Source organism: Carcharodon carcharias, chromosome 13, assembly GCF_017639515.1.
Source record: "Carcharodon carcharias isolate sCarCar2 chromosome 13, sCarCar2.pri, whole genome shotgun sequence".
In the NCBI taxonomy this organism is placed as follows: Eukaryota; Metazoa; Chordata; class Chondrichthyes; order Lamniformes; family Lamnidae; genus Carcharodon; species Carcharodon carcharias.
Genome location: NC_054479.1, coordinates 12,820,357 through 12,837,429, shown reverse-complemented (window position 1 = coordinate 12,837,429; position 17,073 = coordinate 12,820,357). Strand labels below are relative to the sequence as shown.

The 17,073-nt window shown below is 41.1% G+C and overlaps 1 protein-coding gene across 1 annotated transcript in view; it reads right to left on the bottom strand.

Moving 5' to 3' along the window:
• Positions 1-894: 894 nt before the first annotated feature.
• The window catches only part of LOC121285985 (ubiquitin-conjugating enzyme E2 L3), a 43,796-nt gene continuing 27,617 nt past the window's right edge, over positions 895-17,073 (bottom strand). The window contains exons 3-4 of the mRNA XM_041202993.1: positions 11,718-11,904; positions 895-3,102 (exon numbers count right to left, since the gene is read on the bottom strand). Of these exons, the coding sequence (XP_041058927.1) occupies positions 2,948-3,102; positions 11,718-11,904 (342 nt within the window). The 3' untranslated portion in view covers positions 895-2,947. The remainder of the gene's footprint in view (positions 3,103-11,717; positions 11,905-17,073) is intronic.

Here is a 17,073-nt window from a genome sequence, read left to right as displayed (position 1 = left end):
CCTGCAGTTCTACTGTCCAAGGAGACACTTCTGTGAAGATATGGATTTACACAGAGATAGAACTCTCCTCCAACGTTTGAAAACATTTTTTGTTTTGAGAAAGGTGTGGGGAGAAAAACATAAGTTAAAATCAGACAGGCTTCTGAAGAGTCCAGAAGGTCCAATATAGTACCCCCATCAGTCTATAAAGCAGTTTTGATTCCGCACTGTATTAACACTCTCAAGGTATGAGACTTGCTCCTCCATTTCCTTCTAGGATCAGGCCATGGATGAACATTGCATTTCACTACAAGTTTAGAGTCAGTGCAAAATGAGAATGTTGCCATTTAAAGCCACACCAGTTAATTGCAGTTGGCATAAATCTCATTTTTCTAATTACTTATGGTAGTCCCAAAAGAAAACATCTAAAATGCATTTTGTCTATTTAATAGATGGATAGTGGCCTTTTCCATTTCATCTAGAGTAGAACAGAAAAGGTTGAAATCAGACTCAAATTCAGATTAAAAATCCTATCCTTTTAAAAACGCTATTTCAATATACTCCCACACAAAGAAATTGCTACTATGCTCTTTTGCCGCTTGTTTACTTTAGATGTCTTGATGTCAGTGCACATTATCTGGATCATCATGTTTTGCTGGAGACACAAGCAGACCTGGTTCAGAAGCACATTATATAAGTTTTTTGCGCAAATTGAAACTTCAGACAGTCCTAAGCACATAGAATCACTTGTTTTCTCCTTAACCAGGTCATCTTAAACATGACCCAGATAGGATTACCTGAATGACATTGTTCCTTATAAGAATGATGAACCTAAAAAACAAGGAGTAATAAACTGCAGGGTTGGGCAAGGGAAAAAGTGAGAAATGAGAGAAAGAGTGCTCAGATGTCCAGTAATACACTGCATGAAGTTTTATTTGAATCCCAAAGTGCCTGGAAGTTTGTCAAATCCAGCATCATTCACAATTTTCTTTACAAACCCAATTGAGACAATTAAGCTTTATCCAGACTAATTTTAATGTTGACTGCTTAAAAAATGATTTTGGGTACTTAAGTTTAAAGAAAGGGTAGTTGTTCCCATTTTACAGACAGTACTGTGAATTAACAGTGGTAAAATGTACACGAGTCAAAATAGGATACAATTTCAGAGCTAATAATCCACTTAAATGGTTAAAATATAGCCCAAATATGTATTTTGACTAACCTCAATCAACTGACATTTCAGCAGTGTAAATACTCTTCCAAATACCTTTATCTTAATGCTCAAATTCCATTCTATTTTTTTATTCCTTCCTATATTAAAACATGGAAATATAGATAAGAAAAAGCATCCAGGATAATTAGCATGTGAACACTTTCTTTGGGCAACACTGCTCTAATTGGACATTATACCAGCAGTAGTTTCGCCAGTAGTCAGGTTATTGTCTAAGGCTGGACAGACAGACATTTTCAACTCATTCTGTTTCCTAATTTAAAGGTGATTGACTACGCTTAAGTGTGGCAATGCCCTGAAATTAAACATCCCAGATCTTTACTCGTATAACAAAGCTCTGATGTCAATAACTTTTTTTTTTGGCTGTCTATTGAATGAGCTAAACATGAACACTTTTCAGAAGCTGAATTAGCCAATGTAAATTTGCATAAAAGCAGCATGTTGGTTTGGCTCCAAAATCTTCCAAAATTAGCCAAGCTGGATGCAAGATTAAGAAAAGAAAATCCAATCTACAAACGCTACTGTGAGGTAACCATCATATCTAAACTAGTGAAGCAGAATGCGCAGGATCTATTCCACAGGAGTGCAAGTTTCTGAATCTCGTTAAATTAAATTAGTAAAATAAATCATAAAGGAAGTGTAGAAAGAACAAATGTCAGAGTTACAGCACAAAGCTCTGAACAGTAGCCCGAAGGAGAATAAGGGTGTATCGATCTGCTCATGCAATCACTTCATTAATCTTAAATTCCTATTGCTAATTCAATTCCTGTACGATTAAAACAGACCACCTAACCCATATACAGCTCCAAACAAACTTGATACTGGTTTGAAATGTGACCATCGATTCCCATTTTCAATTTCCTTGCTTTATGTTTAATTTAGGGTTTTCCATGGGCATGGGACTCTGGGCCTGTGAAAAGTGGTGCAATAACATTAGCACTTGGGGTCACACAGCCTGACGAACAATGCAATTGGTATGTATCCTCTACAAATCAGTTAATTCAAAAGGTAACCAAGGAAAGGGAGTACAAGAAAAAGTTTTGAAAAAAAAATCAATCCCCGTTTGTAACATTTAATCGCATGCAAAATCATGGGCTTCCTATTTTGTCAACATCACCGTATAGTAACACGAGCTAAATTACATGGGAACAAGCTGCTTTTTTCTCCTCCAGCAACATTAGCATCTTTCCCCTTCCAATGTTCTAAGCACACTGTAGGCCTGGTCTACTTGCAACCAGTTTTCCCACAAAACAGTGCAACATTAAGAGAAAGTATAACAAATCGCTTCAATATTCACCAATCTCCTTCAGGATTTTGTCGTTCTTCACTAAGACACAGTTTGGAAAAATAATTTCACAAAAATGAGAAAATAAAAGAGACTGGAGTTGGGTGGGGGGGGTAGCTGAAAAAAAAATGCAACCTACTTGTTGAGCTCAAGGGTAGAATACCATCTGTTAAAAGAACTCATGGAATTGTGAGAGAAAAGTTGTTTGCTAAAGCAGTGATTTTCTTTTTAAACTAGAAAGCAGAACTAGACTGTCTTATTTAGCTTTAATCCCATCTGAACAGTCATTATCTAACCCATTTCTGATTATATGAAAACTGTAGAAAGTTAGTAACAGCCACAAGTAAACACCAAAGGTGACACTTGTATGTGTTCATCAGAGTCCTGCTGGATGGTGTGTTTCAAATGTACTGCCCAGAATCTGGAATCAGAAAGGCAGCATGACAGAAGTCTTAGTCCACTGGTCGCTTTTCTCCATATTTCTTTGTAAACTCTTCAGCGTTCTTAAAGAATTTTTTACGGTCCTTAGAGTATTCTTCAGCTAGGTCAGCTCTTAGAGGATGCTCGGGCTGTGGGTCATTCACAAGTGCAATGAGTGACTGGATAACTGAAAACAAAGCAAAGTAAAATCGAGTTTAGTATTAAAACTAACTATAAAGCATTGTGGATTTGAAAACAGCAACAGTGCTTCAAATTGCAGGCACAAGAAAAAAGTGAGTGGGGAGAACTATTGACACATACTCTATTTAAAAGATCCAGGCCCTGGTATTCACCACTGCATTGGTTCAGGCTGCAGCACACCACTACCTTCTCAAGGGCAATTAGGGATTGGCAATAAGTATGGCCTTGTCAGTGATCTTCACATCCCATGAATGAATAGAAAAAGCTCCCTTTGCCTGTACAGTCCTGAAATAAATTGTTACATTTATTAAAAATTCAGCTTCCCAGTTTTTGTGTCAATACACAGCACAACTCCACAATTGAGGGAGGCTTCCCATAAGGCTGCTATTTCTGTAGCTTTTTCATTGAGGTACAGTACTTACCTGTCTTCCAAACTTTTAGGAACCGACAAAATTGTGTAAAGGATAGCCTTGTCAAATTACGTGTTATAAACCCTGGCCAAGTAGCCAAATAAAACATGATTCAGGACAGGTTTCCAATTTCTGAGCTCATTTGTCTCATGTTAAGTCCATGAACAAAATTCTGTGGCCTGTATCCCATTCCTGGCCTAGATTACAGCTACTGGAAGTCTATACCAATTAATTAACGTCTTTGTCATTTACGAGACTTATTTCTGAAATATAAAACCGAGGACCGCACAGACCTAAAAACGGATAATTTGAACTTTGTTAGCCTGTCCTGAGCCAACCTATTCGTTTTAATTCAGCCAGCTGACATGCTTGACATTGCACAAGTGCAGTTAAGTGCTCCCCCTAGTGTTGCAGCACAAATAAACACAACATTCTTTATACTACCTCAATCCCTTCTCTTTCCAGAAAGACCAAGGTGCATCTGGAACCCATTTACACTCTACTTCAGTGGCCTTTTCTAGTGACTTGTTTACACTTTGTAAAATATGATCCACACAACTTCTTCCTTATTCTTAAAAGCCAATTTCTAATTTGTGCCTCCTGGTATTTGAACTAGACCACAATTTGGCTAAAGTTGTGTCAGTCCCCTTTCATCCTACTGAAAACTTCCAATTAGGTCACAACAAGCTCTCGTTCCCAAAGACAACACTACCAACTTGCACAACTTTCTTCACAACTTAAGACTGCAGATATCTAGAATCATCTTGGTTGCTTGCCTCTATTCCTCTCAAAAGCAGTACTATCCATATCATGCCCAGGTAACTAGACCACATGGCACTAAAGCAGGATCTGCCCAACACCAACATCTCAAAATCACTAACCCCTCAGCCAATCCAAAACAAAAACGTCTGACTTAAATTGTCTCCCAGTACTTAACTACAACTTTGCAGTCAGATAAAAGCTGATAGGTACGAGCGAACAACAAGTGGAGCATTTATAGACCAGCGATCGTAACATTAGGTTTACTGAATAGAAAAAAAATGAGTTGGAAACAAAACTTTTTGCCAATGTAAATCCTGAAAGGATTCTATGCTGTTGGTTCTCCAAAGAATCAAATCACTCTCTGACAAGTATTTATTTTATCCCAAGTTCTGTTAAGAAATTTTCAAAGGATCCGATCTGACTCGTTTATCTCTAGCATTGTGAACTTTCTCCAGACTACTACAATTGAATAGATTCAAGTTCGTGTTTATCCAGCTGCTTCTATCCACACTTCTATTTGTTTAGCATTTTAGTCTGCTTCAATGCATCTGCCACGGTGAATATTATCCATCTTCTGAAGTGACATGAAATTTAGAATTCCTATCAGCTATCTGCAAACAAAAAAAATTAACATTCATCCAGAGCACGCTCTTGGAGATTAATATCATTATAGGTTAGTGTGAGATGGTTCATTTTAGGAGGAGGTGGCTACATAGTATTTGGAAAATGTGCCTAAATGGGGCAGAGGAGTTATCAGCATACAGACAAAGACATTGAAAATAGCAATGTAAATGATGATAAAAATACAAATGGGGTTCATTTCTTAATAGAATAGAATAGGAATTCTGGTCTCCACATTACAAAAAAGATATAGAGACACCAGGGAAGGTGCAAAAAGATTTACCAAGATGTCAGAGCTGTTAAGTTATAACTATTTAGGAAAGAGAAGGCAGTTAGGAAAGAGAAGGCAGAAGGGTAACCTGATCGAGGTCTTTAAAATTATGAAGGGGTTTGATAGGTAAACATATAGAGATGTTTTCATTTGAGGGAGTCCAAAACTAGGGAGAAATAAACACAAGATAGTCCAGTAATAGACCCAAGGAAAGATTCAGGAGAAATTTCTTTACCCAGAGCAGTGAGAACATGGAGCTTGCTGCCACATGGCATAGACAAGGCAAATAGCAGAGATCCCTTTAAGGAGAAGCTCAATAAAGACATGAGGGAGAAAAGATGGATATTCTGATAGGGTTAGATGAGAGAGTGGTAGGAGGCCGGTGTGGAGCATAAACACCAGCATAGGCCAGTTGGGCTGAATGGCATGTTTTGTGCTGTCAATTCTATGCAAGATTTCAATTTATGAGCTAATCTATGGAAATGTCCTGCATTAGACAAAAATATCTGATTGAACCCGAATTCACAACGGTGCAATGCAAGAGAATTTTTGCAATTTACCATCAAGTAGGAAGTGATATTAAAGCAATGCAAAAAGCTTTAGAACAATTTACAGTGGTATTGAAACAAGCGAAGCAAAATAAAGATAAACATTAAAGGCTAAAGGATATATTTTGCAAATGCAAGCTCCCTGTGGAAAGCCTTGCCCACCTAGATACGTGCTCACTACAATGGGGTAATCAACTTTAATAGATGGGAATAGAGGGTGAGCTCGCTGTTTCTCAATGTGTTCTCCCAATGAGCAAGCATCTAGGCTAGAAACAAACACAGGATTAGCTCCCATCCATTAATCTTGGAGTTCATGTTGCAAAGGTTCCTATCAAGGGAGTGAATTACTAAATGTTTAATGCAAGGTACTTTATATACAGTTGCCAAGTTAGGTTTGACTTCAATATTTATATATAAAATTTATTTTATTAAAAAAAGTAACAGAATCAGGGAAGTTCTTGTAAGCCGAGCCTTTTCTTCTGGCCTGGTTTTTTTCTTTTTGCTATCACACTAATCGTGAACATAAGCAAGGCACCAAATTCAAGCAACATTCTGCATATCCTTGGGTTTAAATAACCAGTACAGTTGTAAATGGTTTCTGGTTTCTAACGTTCCTACAGCTGTTTCAAAAAATACCTACACTCCTCCTCTTCCAATTTTTCTTCATCTCACTAATGCTGTAAGGGAATTTTATGATTTACTTCAGCTAATTTTGAAATGATAAAGTGGAGCTTATTACTACTCTTCAATGCTGTAGTTTCATCAGAAGTACTGAATAATGTCAACATGTAATTTCAGTCTGCCTTCAAGGAAGCAGATGCAGTTCTCTGAAGGACCAAGTAGAGGAAAACACGTAAACAGTTGAGCCAAATTCACAAATGCTACTGGTTTAATAGAACTATATAGAAATGTTTGTTTGCAAGATGAACAGGTGAAATGAGAAGTCACTTCAAGACTTCCAAGTGAACAAACTAAAGCAGAACTAACACAAGCAATGCTTCAATGAATCGGTATGGACAAGGATTAAAGGGGAACTTTAGAGATGGGCAAAATGCTGTTGTTGAAATAATGTACAGCAAGATCATCAGTTTTATGTCCATGTCTTCAGATTTGTTGAATGAATTGTCAGATGAATTGCAGTTTGAATCTTATCAACTAGCCCAACATTATTAGGCACGTAACCACTCAGTGGTGTTGCAATTCGAAAGGAGTGACGTCAGGACAAGGGAGAGAGCTGATTGGTAGGTAGTGGGTACATGTTCTTCTACTTTAAAGTGACATTACAGAAGGTAACAGTCTCAGCATTTTTTTTTTTAAAGAGAAACTAAGTAGTTTTCTACTTGGCTTAAATTTAATTAAAATTCTAATTAAAACAAACAAAAAGTAAGACAAGGGAGCTGAGCCCCATGTGTTGTACGGCCTGCAGCTTGTGGGAATTCTTAGACACTCCTTGCAGCCTGGATGACCAGACGGCCAGGAAGTGCCACCGGCTTGACCAGCTTGAGCAACGGGTTTCGGAGCTCGAGCGTCATCCGGAGACACGGCGGTGCCTCCGCGAGGCTGAGGGTTACGTGGGTGGCACATTTTTAGATGTGGTCACTCCGCAGTTTAAGGAAGGGCAGTCAGAGAGGGGATAGGTGACCACCAGTCAGAAGAAGGGAGGCGGGCAGGTAGTCAGGAAAGCCCCAGAGTGCATCTCCCTCAAGAACCATTTTTCTATGTTGGAAATCAATGAGAGTGAAGGTTCCTCAGGAGAGTGCAGCCAGAGCCAGGTTCACAGCACTGTGGGTAGCTCAGCTGCACAAGGGGGGAGGATTAAGAGCGCAAGAGCAATAGTGGTAGGATACTCAATAGTGAGGGGTGCAGACAGGCACTTCTGTGGCTGTAGACGTGACTCCAGAATGGTGAGTTGCCTCCTGGGTTAAGGATGTCACAGAACAGCCGCAGGGCATTCTGAAGGGAGAGGCGAAGAGTCAGAACAGCCGCAGGGCATTCTGAAGGGAGAGGCGAAGAGTCAGAACAGCCGCAGGGCATTCTGAAGGGAGAGGCGAAGAGTCAGAACAGCCGCAGGGCATTCTGAAGGGAGAGGCGAAGAGTCAGAACAGCCGCAGGGCATTCTGAAGGGAGAGGCGAAGAGTCAGAACAGCCGCAGGGCATTCTGAAGGGAGAGGCGAAGAGTCAGAACAGCCGCAGGGCATTCTGAAGGGAGAGGCGGAGTCAGAACAGCCGCAGGGCATTCTGAAGGGAGAGGCGAAGAGTCAGAACAGCCGCAGGGCATTCTGAAGGGAGAGGCGAAGAGTCAGAGATCGTGGTTCACATTGGTACCAACAACAAAGGTAGAAAGAGGGATGAGGTCCTGCAACAAGAATTTAGCGAGCTAGGTAGCACAGTAAAAAGCAGGATCTCAAAGGTTGTAATCTCTGGATTACTCCCTGTGCCACGCACTAGTAAGTTTAAGAATAGGAGGATGGAGAGGATGAATGCATCACTGAAGAGATGGTGCAGGAGGGGGGGCTTTCGTTTCCTCAATCACTGGGTCTGTTTCTGGCAAAGGTGGGACCTGTACAAATCAGACAGGTTGCACCCAAACCTGAATGGGACCAACATCCTTGCGGGGAGGTTTGCTAGTGCTGTTGGCGGGGGAGGCAGTTTAAACTAATTTGGCAGGGGGATGGGATACAGAGTGGAGGTACAGTAAGGAGTGATGCACAGCCAAATATAGAAGAGAAACTAAGTCAGTCTGGAAGGCAGAGCAAACATAGACCTTGTAAGGCACAAGGGAATAATGCAAGGCTGGATTTGCATCTATTTTAATGCAAGGATTCTTATAAGACAAATGAATTGAGAGCGTTGATTAACACAGAGACATGGTTGAGGGAAGGGCAGGACTGGCAGCTCAATATTCCAATGTATAGAATCTTCAGGCATGACGCGGTGGGGGGATGTAAAAGAGATGGCATTGCACTATTGATCAAGGAATCAATTACTGCAATAAGGAGTGATGTTATCTTAGAGGGTTCCTCGAATGAGGCTTAAAAACAAAAAGGAGGCAATCACTTTGCTGGGAGTGTACTATAAGCCTCCAAACAGTCAGCAGGAGATAGAGCAGATATATAGGCAAATCTCAAAGAAGTATAAAAATAATAGGGTAATAATAGTAGGGGATTTCAACTTCCTCAACATTAACTGGGACAGTCTTAGTGTGAAAGACTTAGAGGGCAGAATTCTTAACGTGCGTCCCGAAGAGGTTTTTCAGCCAGCACGTAGAAAGTCCTACAAGAGAAGGGGCGGTATTGGACCTAATCTTAGGGCATGAAGCCAGGCAAGTGGTAGAAGTGTCAGTAGGGGAGCATTTTGGGGATAGTGACCATAACTCTAAGATGTAAGGTAGCTTTGGAAAAGGACAAAGCTGAACCGGAAATAATGGTCCTGAATTGAGGGATGGCCTATTTCAATATAAGACAGGATCTGGCTAAAGTGGACTGTGAGCAGCTACTTGTAGGAAAGTCTACATCAGGCCAGTGGGAGTCATTCAAAAAGGAAATAGTGAGAGTTCAGAGCCAACATGTTCCCATAAAGGTGAAGGATAGGACCAACAAGTCCGGGGAACCCTGGATGTCAAGGGATATAGAGGATTGGATAAGGGAAAAAAAGGAGGCTTATGGCAGATATAGAGGGCTGAAAACAGCGGAAGCACTAGAGTAGTATAGAACATGTAGGGAGGGTGCTTAAAAAAAGTAATTAGGAGAGCGAAGAGGGGGCATGAAAAAACACTGGCCGACAAAATAAAGGAATATCCCAAGACATTTTATAAATATTTTAAGGATAAGTGGGTAACCAGGGAAAGAGTAGGGCCAATTAGGGACCAAAGTGGCAATTTGTGCATGGAGCAGGAGGATGTAGTTGAGGTTTTTAAATGATTACTTTTCATCTGTGTTCACTATGAAGGAGGATGATGCTTGGCCTAAATAGCCAAGTGGTTATGGTACTGGGTTTGTAACCCCAAGATCATGAAGGAGGATGATGCTTGGCCTAAATAGCCAAGTGGTTATGGTACTGGGTTTGTAACCCCAAGATCAAGAGTTCAAATCTCACAATGGCAAACTATGAAAAACAATGAAGGAGGATGATGTAGGTTTAGAAATCAGGGAGGGGGACTGTGATATACTTGAACAAATTAGCACTGAAAGGGAGGAGTTATTAGCAGTTTTAGCGGGCTTAAAAGTGTATAAATCCCCAGGCCCAGATGAGATGTTTTCCAGGCTGCTATGTGAGGCAAGGGAGGAGATTGCAGGGGTTCTGACACTAATTTTCAAATCTCTCTGGATTTGTGATGAGTGGTGTCAGAGGACTGAAGGACAGCAAATGTGGTACCATTATTCAAGAAGGTTAGTAGGAATAAACCAGGTAATTACAGGCCAATGAGTCTAACAGTGATAGGGAAACTATTGGAAAAAGTTCTGAGGGGCAGGATTAATCTTCATTTGGAGAGGCAGGGATTAATCAGGGATAGTAGGCATGGCTTTGTCAGGGGGAGATCATGTCCAACAAATTTGGATGAATTTTTGGAGTTGACTAGTTGTGTAGATGAGGGTTAATGAAGTCTACATAGACTTCAGTAAGGGTTTTGACAAGGTCCTGCATGGGAGAATGGTCAAGAAGATAAGTGCCCATGGGATCCAGGGCAGTGTGATAAATGGGATTCAAAATTGGCTTAGTGGCAGGAGGCAGAGGGTGATGGTTTAAGGTTGTTTTTGCGATTGGAAGCCTGTGACAAGCGGTGTACCACAGGGATCGGTGCTGGGACCCTTGCTGTTTGTAGTGTACATTAATGATTTAGACATAAATATAGAAGGTACAATCAGTTAGTTCACAGATGACACGAAAATTGGTGGCGTTGTAAATAGTGAGGAAGAAAGCCTTAGGATGATATAGGTAGGTTGGTAAGATGGGCAGAGCAGTGGCAAATGGAATTTAATCCTGAGAAGTGTACGGTGATGTATTTTAGGAGGACTAACACATCAAGGGAATACACAATGAATGGTAGGACCCTAGGAAGTACAGAGGATCAGAGCAACCTCAGTGTACATGTCTATAGATCCCTGAAGGCAACAGCACAGGTAGATAAGGTGGTTAAGAAGGCATATGGGATACTTGCCTTTATTAGCTGAGGCATAGAATACAAGAGCAGGGAGATTATGTTGGAGCTTTGGAAAATGCTAGTTAGGCCACAGCTGGAGTACTGTGTGCAGTTCTGGTCACCACACTATACGAGGGATGTGATTGCACTAGAGAGGGTGCAGAGGAGATTCACCAGGTGTTGCCTGGGCTGGAGCATTTCAGCTATGAAGAGATACTGGATAGACTAGGGTTGCTTTCCTTAGAGCAGAGAAGACTGAGGGGGGGGGACCTGATAGAGGTGCACAAAATTATGAGGGGCATAGATAAGGTAGATAGGAAGGAACTTTTCCCCTTAGCGGAGGTATCAATAACCAGGAGGCAAAGATTTAAGGTAAGGGGCAGAAGGCTTAGAGGGGATTTGAGGAAAAGTTTTTTCATCCAGAGAGTTGTTGGAATCTGGGGGACACTGCCTGAGGGGGTGGTAGAGGCAGGAACCCTCACAACGTTGAAGTATTTAGATGAGCACTTGAAACACCATAGCATACAGGGCTATGGGCCAAGTGCTGGAAAATGGGATTAGAATAGATAGGTGCTTGATGGTCGGCATGGACATGATGGGCCGAAGGGCCTGTTTCTGTGCTGTATAACTCTGACTCAATGACTAATTGCAAACAGAGCAGTATAGGTATGGAAGGCATCCTTTATACCTTTGCAAACAACTCCGTCAAAAGTAACAAAGAAAAAAGATAGTAGCATACTCCACGGCACTGCCAAATACAATGTTGCTATAACTAAAGCTTTACAAAAGTTAAGAAAAAGTTGTGCATGGCTTTGAAACTGGATTGATTTTCCCTGCTAAACCTCTCACCTTGGTCAGTTTTGGTTGCTGGTTTCCAGTTTTCAGCACTAATGACCGGGAGACAAACTTGTCCTTTTTCATCAATGTTGGGATGATAGATCTTTGTCTTGAATGTAATTTTAGGTGGTTTGAAAGGATATTCTGATGGAAAGCTTATTTCAATCCTGAAAGCCCCTTTGTCATATGGAGGGTTATCCTAAAACAGGAGAAAACGATTTTAATATGCTTAGCAAAACCATTGAAAAATGACACTTAGGCATAACATCCTCAATACATATCTAGCCTTTACAAACAGCAGATCCAAATTAACAGACCTAATTTAAGCTTTACGGTACAAAGCAAGATTGTTCTACAAATGTCTGCAACATCTCTTGCTGCCACCATATTCATGATTTATTCTAACAGGTATAACAATTTTTAATATTTTTTATATGGTTAAAATGTGACCACTCTAAGAACAACGGGTTGCCAAGTAACTTATTTCATTGCATAGTAGAGCTGAAAGAATGGAGTTTTTTTTCCTGATAGAACTGGAGGATTCTGTAGATAAGTTCCTTCTCATCCTCACTGCAAAATTCATACCATGTAGAGGATGAGGAAATTCGTCAGGTGAAAAGATTAAAATGAAGAGATAAGCATGCATACTAATTCACCGCTTCCATCAATCTTCATACAGCACCGTGTAGGTTCAAGCTAGTGAAACACCACTGCTCCAATCTGACCATGCTCCAGATAATTATTTCTTGCACCCTTGCAACCCCACCTCTCTAAATGAAACATTACTCAACACAGAAAGTAATCCAAGATAGAGCTGCAGATCAACGAGTGAACCCGTGAAACCAGTGAAATTTAAATCTCTCCAAACGATGCGTACGTAAAATTTTATCAAACAGAACAAGGACATAAGAAATAGGAGGTGCAGGCGGAAGAATGGGATTGAGAAACTTATCAGCCATGATTGAATGGCGGCGCAGAAGCGATGGAACAAATGGCCTAATTTTTGCTCCTGTCTTATGGCTATACAGCCTCAAGCCTGCTCCACCATAATCAGGGCTGATCTTCCACCTCAGCTCCATTTTCCCAACCCATCCATAGATCCCTTGATCCACTTAGAAAGTGTGTCTAAAAAATCTAGTCAGTCTTGAGTATACTCATCAACTAAGAATCCACAATCCTTTGGAGTAGAGAATGACAAAGAGTGAAGAAATTTCTCATCTGCCCCAAATTGCCAAACCCTAACAGACCTCTACTTCCAGACATTCTAGCCTAGGGAAACAGCCTCTCAGCATCTACCTTCAGACTGTCTAAAATATCTCAGCCTGAAACAAATTTAGAAAATAAAACATGAGATTGGAACCTTAACAAACTTCATGCAAACAGGTCTTGATTCCAAGATCAAATTTAATGAACGGGTTTTATGCAAGTTGAGGTTCCCACAGAATGATCAAACAACTCATTCACTACCTTATGGATGGAAGCGGTGGCAAAATAGTATCGTCACGGGACTAGAGCTCCAGAGAGCCAGGTTCGAAACCCACCACAACAGATGAAATTTGAATTCAATAAAAATCTGGAATTAAAAGTCTGATGATGACCATGAAACCACTGCCGGTTGTTGTAAAAACCCTTCGAGCTCACTAATGTCCTTTAGGAAAGGAAATCTGCTGTCCTTACCCAGTCTGGCATACATGACTCCAGACCCACCAGCAATGTGGTTGGCTCTTAAATGCTCTCTGAACAAGAGCAATGGGGGATGGACAATAAATTAATGAAAAAAATGTACAAATAAAAAAACTATACTAAACAATTACCAGCTGCAGATATGCATCTCCTTCACTTTGAAGTCTTCACTGGAACAAAGCTAGATCAAAAAGACTTCACAACTGCACAGATTTCAAAAAGGTACACCCAGCTGAGCACTCCACCCCGCTTCAAAACATAAGCTAACCAGTAAAAGTCTTGCTCACATGAAGCAAGAACATATGTAAACAATTAAAGCCCAGATAATCCATCCTAAATGAATGTCTCCCATCTGGGTAAATTTATCCAGTTTTACTGTTTACTTAACTATATATGTTGAATAGTAATTGCCCTGTAAACAGAACAAGAACATATGATACATAAAAAGAGAATACAAACTAGGAGTAGGCCACTCAGCCCTTCAAGCCTGCTCCGCCATTAAAGATGATCATGGCTGATTGATTGTAACCTCCCACCAACCCCCAATAACCTTTCACCCCCTTATTAATCAAGAAGCTAATCTAGCTCCATCTTAAATATTCAAAGACCTTGCTTCCACTGGAACTTTATCCTGAAAAGGCAAAGACTCACGACCCTCAGAAAAGAATTCTCATCTTTCTTATAAAAACAAAAAACTGCGGATGCTGGAAATCCAAAACAAAAACAGAATTACCTGGAAAAACTCAGCAGGTCTGGCAGCATCGGCAGAGAAGAAAAGAGTTGACGTTTCGAGTCCTCATGACCCTTCGTTTTCTCATCTTTCTTAAATGAGCAACCTCTAGTTCTAGATCTTCCCACAAGAGGAAACATCCTCTCTACATCCACTCTGTCAAGACCCCTGAGGATCTTAAAAGATTTTGATCAAATCACCTCTCACTTCTAAACACAAAGTGGATACAAGCCTAACCTGTCCAACTTTTTCCTCATAAAACAACCCATCCATTCCTGGTATTAGCCTAGTAAACCTTCTCTGAACTGCTTCTAACGCATTTACATTTTTCCTTAAAATAAGGAGACCAGTGCTGTACACAGTACTCCAGATGTGGTCTCACCAGTGCCCTGTACAGCTGAAGCATAAACTCCCTACTTTTGTTATCAGTTTCCCTCACAATAAATGATAACTTCCTATTAATCATCCTAATTACTGGCTGTACCCACGTACTAGCCTTTTGTGATTCATGCACTAGGACATCCAGATACCCCTGCATCTCAGAGCTCTGCAATCTCTCACCATTTAGATAACATGCTTCTGTTTTATTCTTCCTGCCAGATGGACAATTTCACATTTGCCCAAATTATGATCCATTTGCCAGGCCATAGACAGCAATTAATTTCTATCAGCAAGCAATAAGCAATTTAAACTGGCTACAACATGACAAGCTCTAAATTTTCAAAGAAATACTAAAACATAGAAGAGAAGTTTTTATTGCTGCTCATTCGCAGACTAGGCAATGGTGTGTGTGCACTAGCAGGCATGGGGGGGAGGGGGGCTGCATGAATAGTATAATTTTAAATTACTCAATATCCTGGGGCATATTATCACTGTACTGGTGGGAGGGGAGGGGAGAAAGAGGTGGTGGGGGGAGCTGTATTAACTCATTTGCATGTGAATAATGTGACACACCAAGCATTTGGAGACTTTACTCTGAGTTAAAACAGTTAAAATGGCCCAGGACCGCTCTGCATATAAGTTAGCAGCACGAGTTACTTGGTAGAAAATGGTATTGTTAGCGCACAGAGCAACAACCAGAGGAAAGGCCTACAAGACAGAAAATAAAAAGCTTGGAGACCCTATCTGGTTAGCCAAGCAAGGACTGCTCACCACTTTTATATGAAGTAGGGCCTCCACCCCACACACTAACCTGCAATACTTCAAGTTGTTACACCAGTCCAGTGTCTTCATTTATTTTTAATTCATGGTATGTGAGCACACTGATCCGGCCAGCATTTGCCTGTCCCTAAGTCCCTTGAGACCGTGGTGGGGAGCCACTGCCTTGAATTGCTGCAGTCCACATGGTTTAGGTACACCCACAGTGCTGTTGGGAAGGGAATGCCAGGGTTTTAACCCCATAGTGAAGGAAGAACGATGCAGCTCCACGTCAAGATGGAAGCGGTGGTGTTTCCATGCATCTGCTGCTCTTGCCCTTCACCAGTTTGGAAGATGCTGTCGAAGGAGATTTGCCAAGTCGCGCAGTGCATCCTGTAGATGGTACATACTGCTGCCACTGTGCTCCAGTAGTGGTGGAGCGAGCTTAAGCTACTGGATGGTGTCAAGCTTCTTGAATGTTGTTGGAGCTACACTCTTCAAGGCAAGTGGGGAGTATTCCATCACATTCCTGACTTGTGCCTTGTAGATGGTGGGCAGGCTTTGGGAGTCAGGTGGTGAGCTACCCGCAAAATTCCCAGCCTCTAATCTGCTCGTGACCACAGCTGGTCTTGTTCGGTTTCTGGTCAATGGTAACTGCCAGGATGTTGACAGTGGGGAATTCAACAATGGTAATGCCATTGAATGCCATGGGAAGATGGTTAGATTCTCTTGTTGGAGATAGCCATTGCCTGCCACAAATATTACTTGCCATTTATCAGTCCAAGTCTGAATGTTGCCCAGGTCTTGATGCATGCGGATACTGACTGGCTTCATTATTCAAGGAACTGCAAATGCTATTGAACAGTGCAATCATCCCCACTTCTGGCCTTAGGTTGGTAGATTGATGAAACAGCTGAAGGTGGCTGGGCCTAGGATGCAACACTACTCTATAAACATGGGGATACATGCAGAAAAGGATATTTAAAAAGCAAATGGAATTCTAGATTCTATACACAAGATATTTAATATGAGAGCAAAGTAATGTTGAATTTGTACAAGATAAGAATATTGCATGCAATTTCAAATACCCCATTGCAGTGAAGATAGCAGGGCCATGCAAAGAGTTTAGCAAAGATTCAACAGAATGAAATCAGAATAGAAAAGTTACGAAGAAAGGTGTGAAAAGTTGATTCCTCCCCAAGAAGGCAACTTTGGTAAACAGGTGGTGTAGTACTAGGGCAAGGTGATGAGGAGTAGTTGTTGGTGGCCGATTATGAGGAGGAATATTGTCATTATCAGGAAGGATTCAGTACTTTGGATAATATAGCCATGGTTTGCTCCTGGTACATGTGAACAGGAAAGGAGATGGAAGATTCAGCAAATCTGAAGTGAAGCCTAAGTATCTTTCTTCACATATCAGTGGCCAACACGTTGGCAGATAATCCCTGATAGACTAGATGGCGGGCAAAAAAGCTTACGTGCACCTGTAACCTTAGCAGTCATGAACAGTGCTACTCCTGTGGTACAGATGCAGCAAAACCACTTGTGGCTTCAGGCTGACCCAAACCAGTTCCCCACAGTCCTGTCGGGTAGAAAGTTCAATGTAAACAAATATGGTTGATGGAATAATAGCAAGCACAGACCATCTGGCACTGGTGCCTGTTAAGCGCATCACATGCCTTCTATCAATTAGTCTCCTTTGCAGCTATTCTGCTTTCAAATCAAACCCAAACATTAAGGCAACAGTGGCTTCCCAAGGGTAGTACACCTGGTATAGTTAAGCACAATGGCACAGAGCAAGACACATTTAGTATTGTG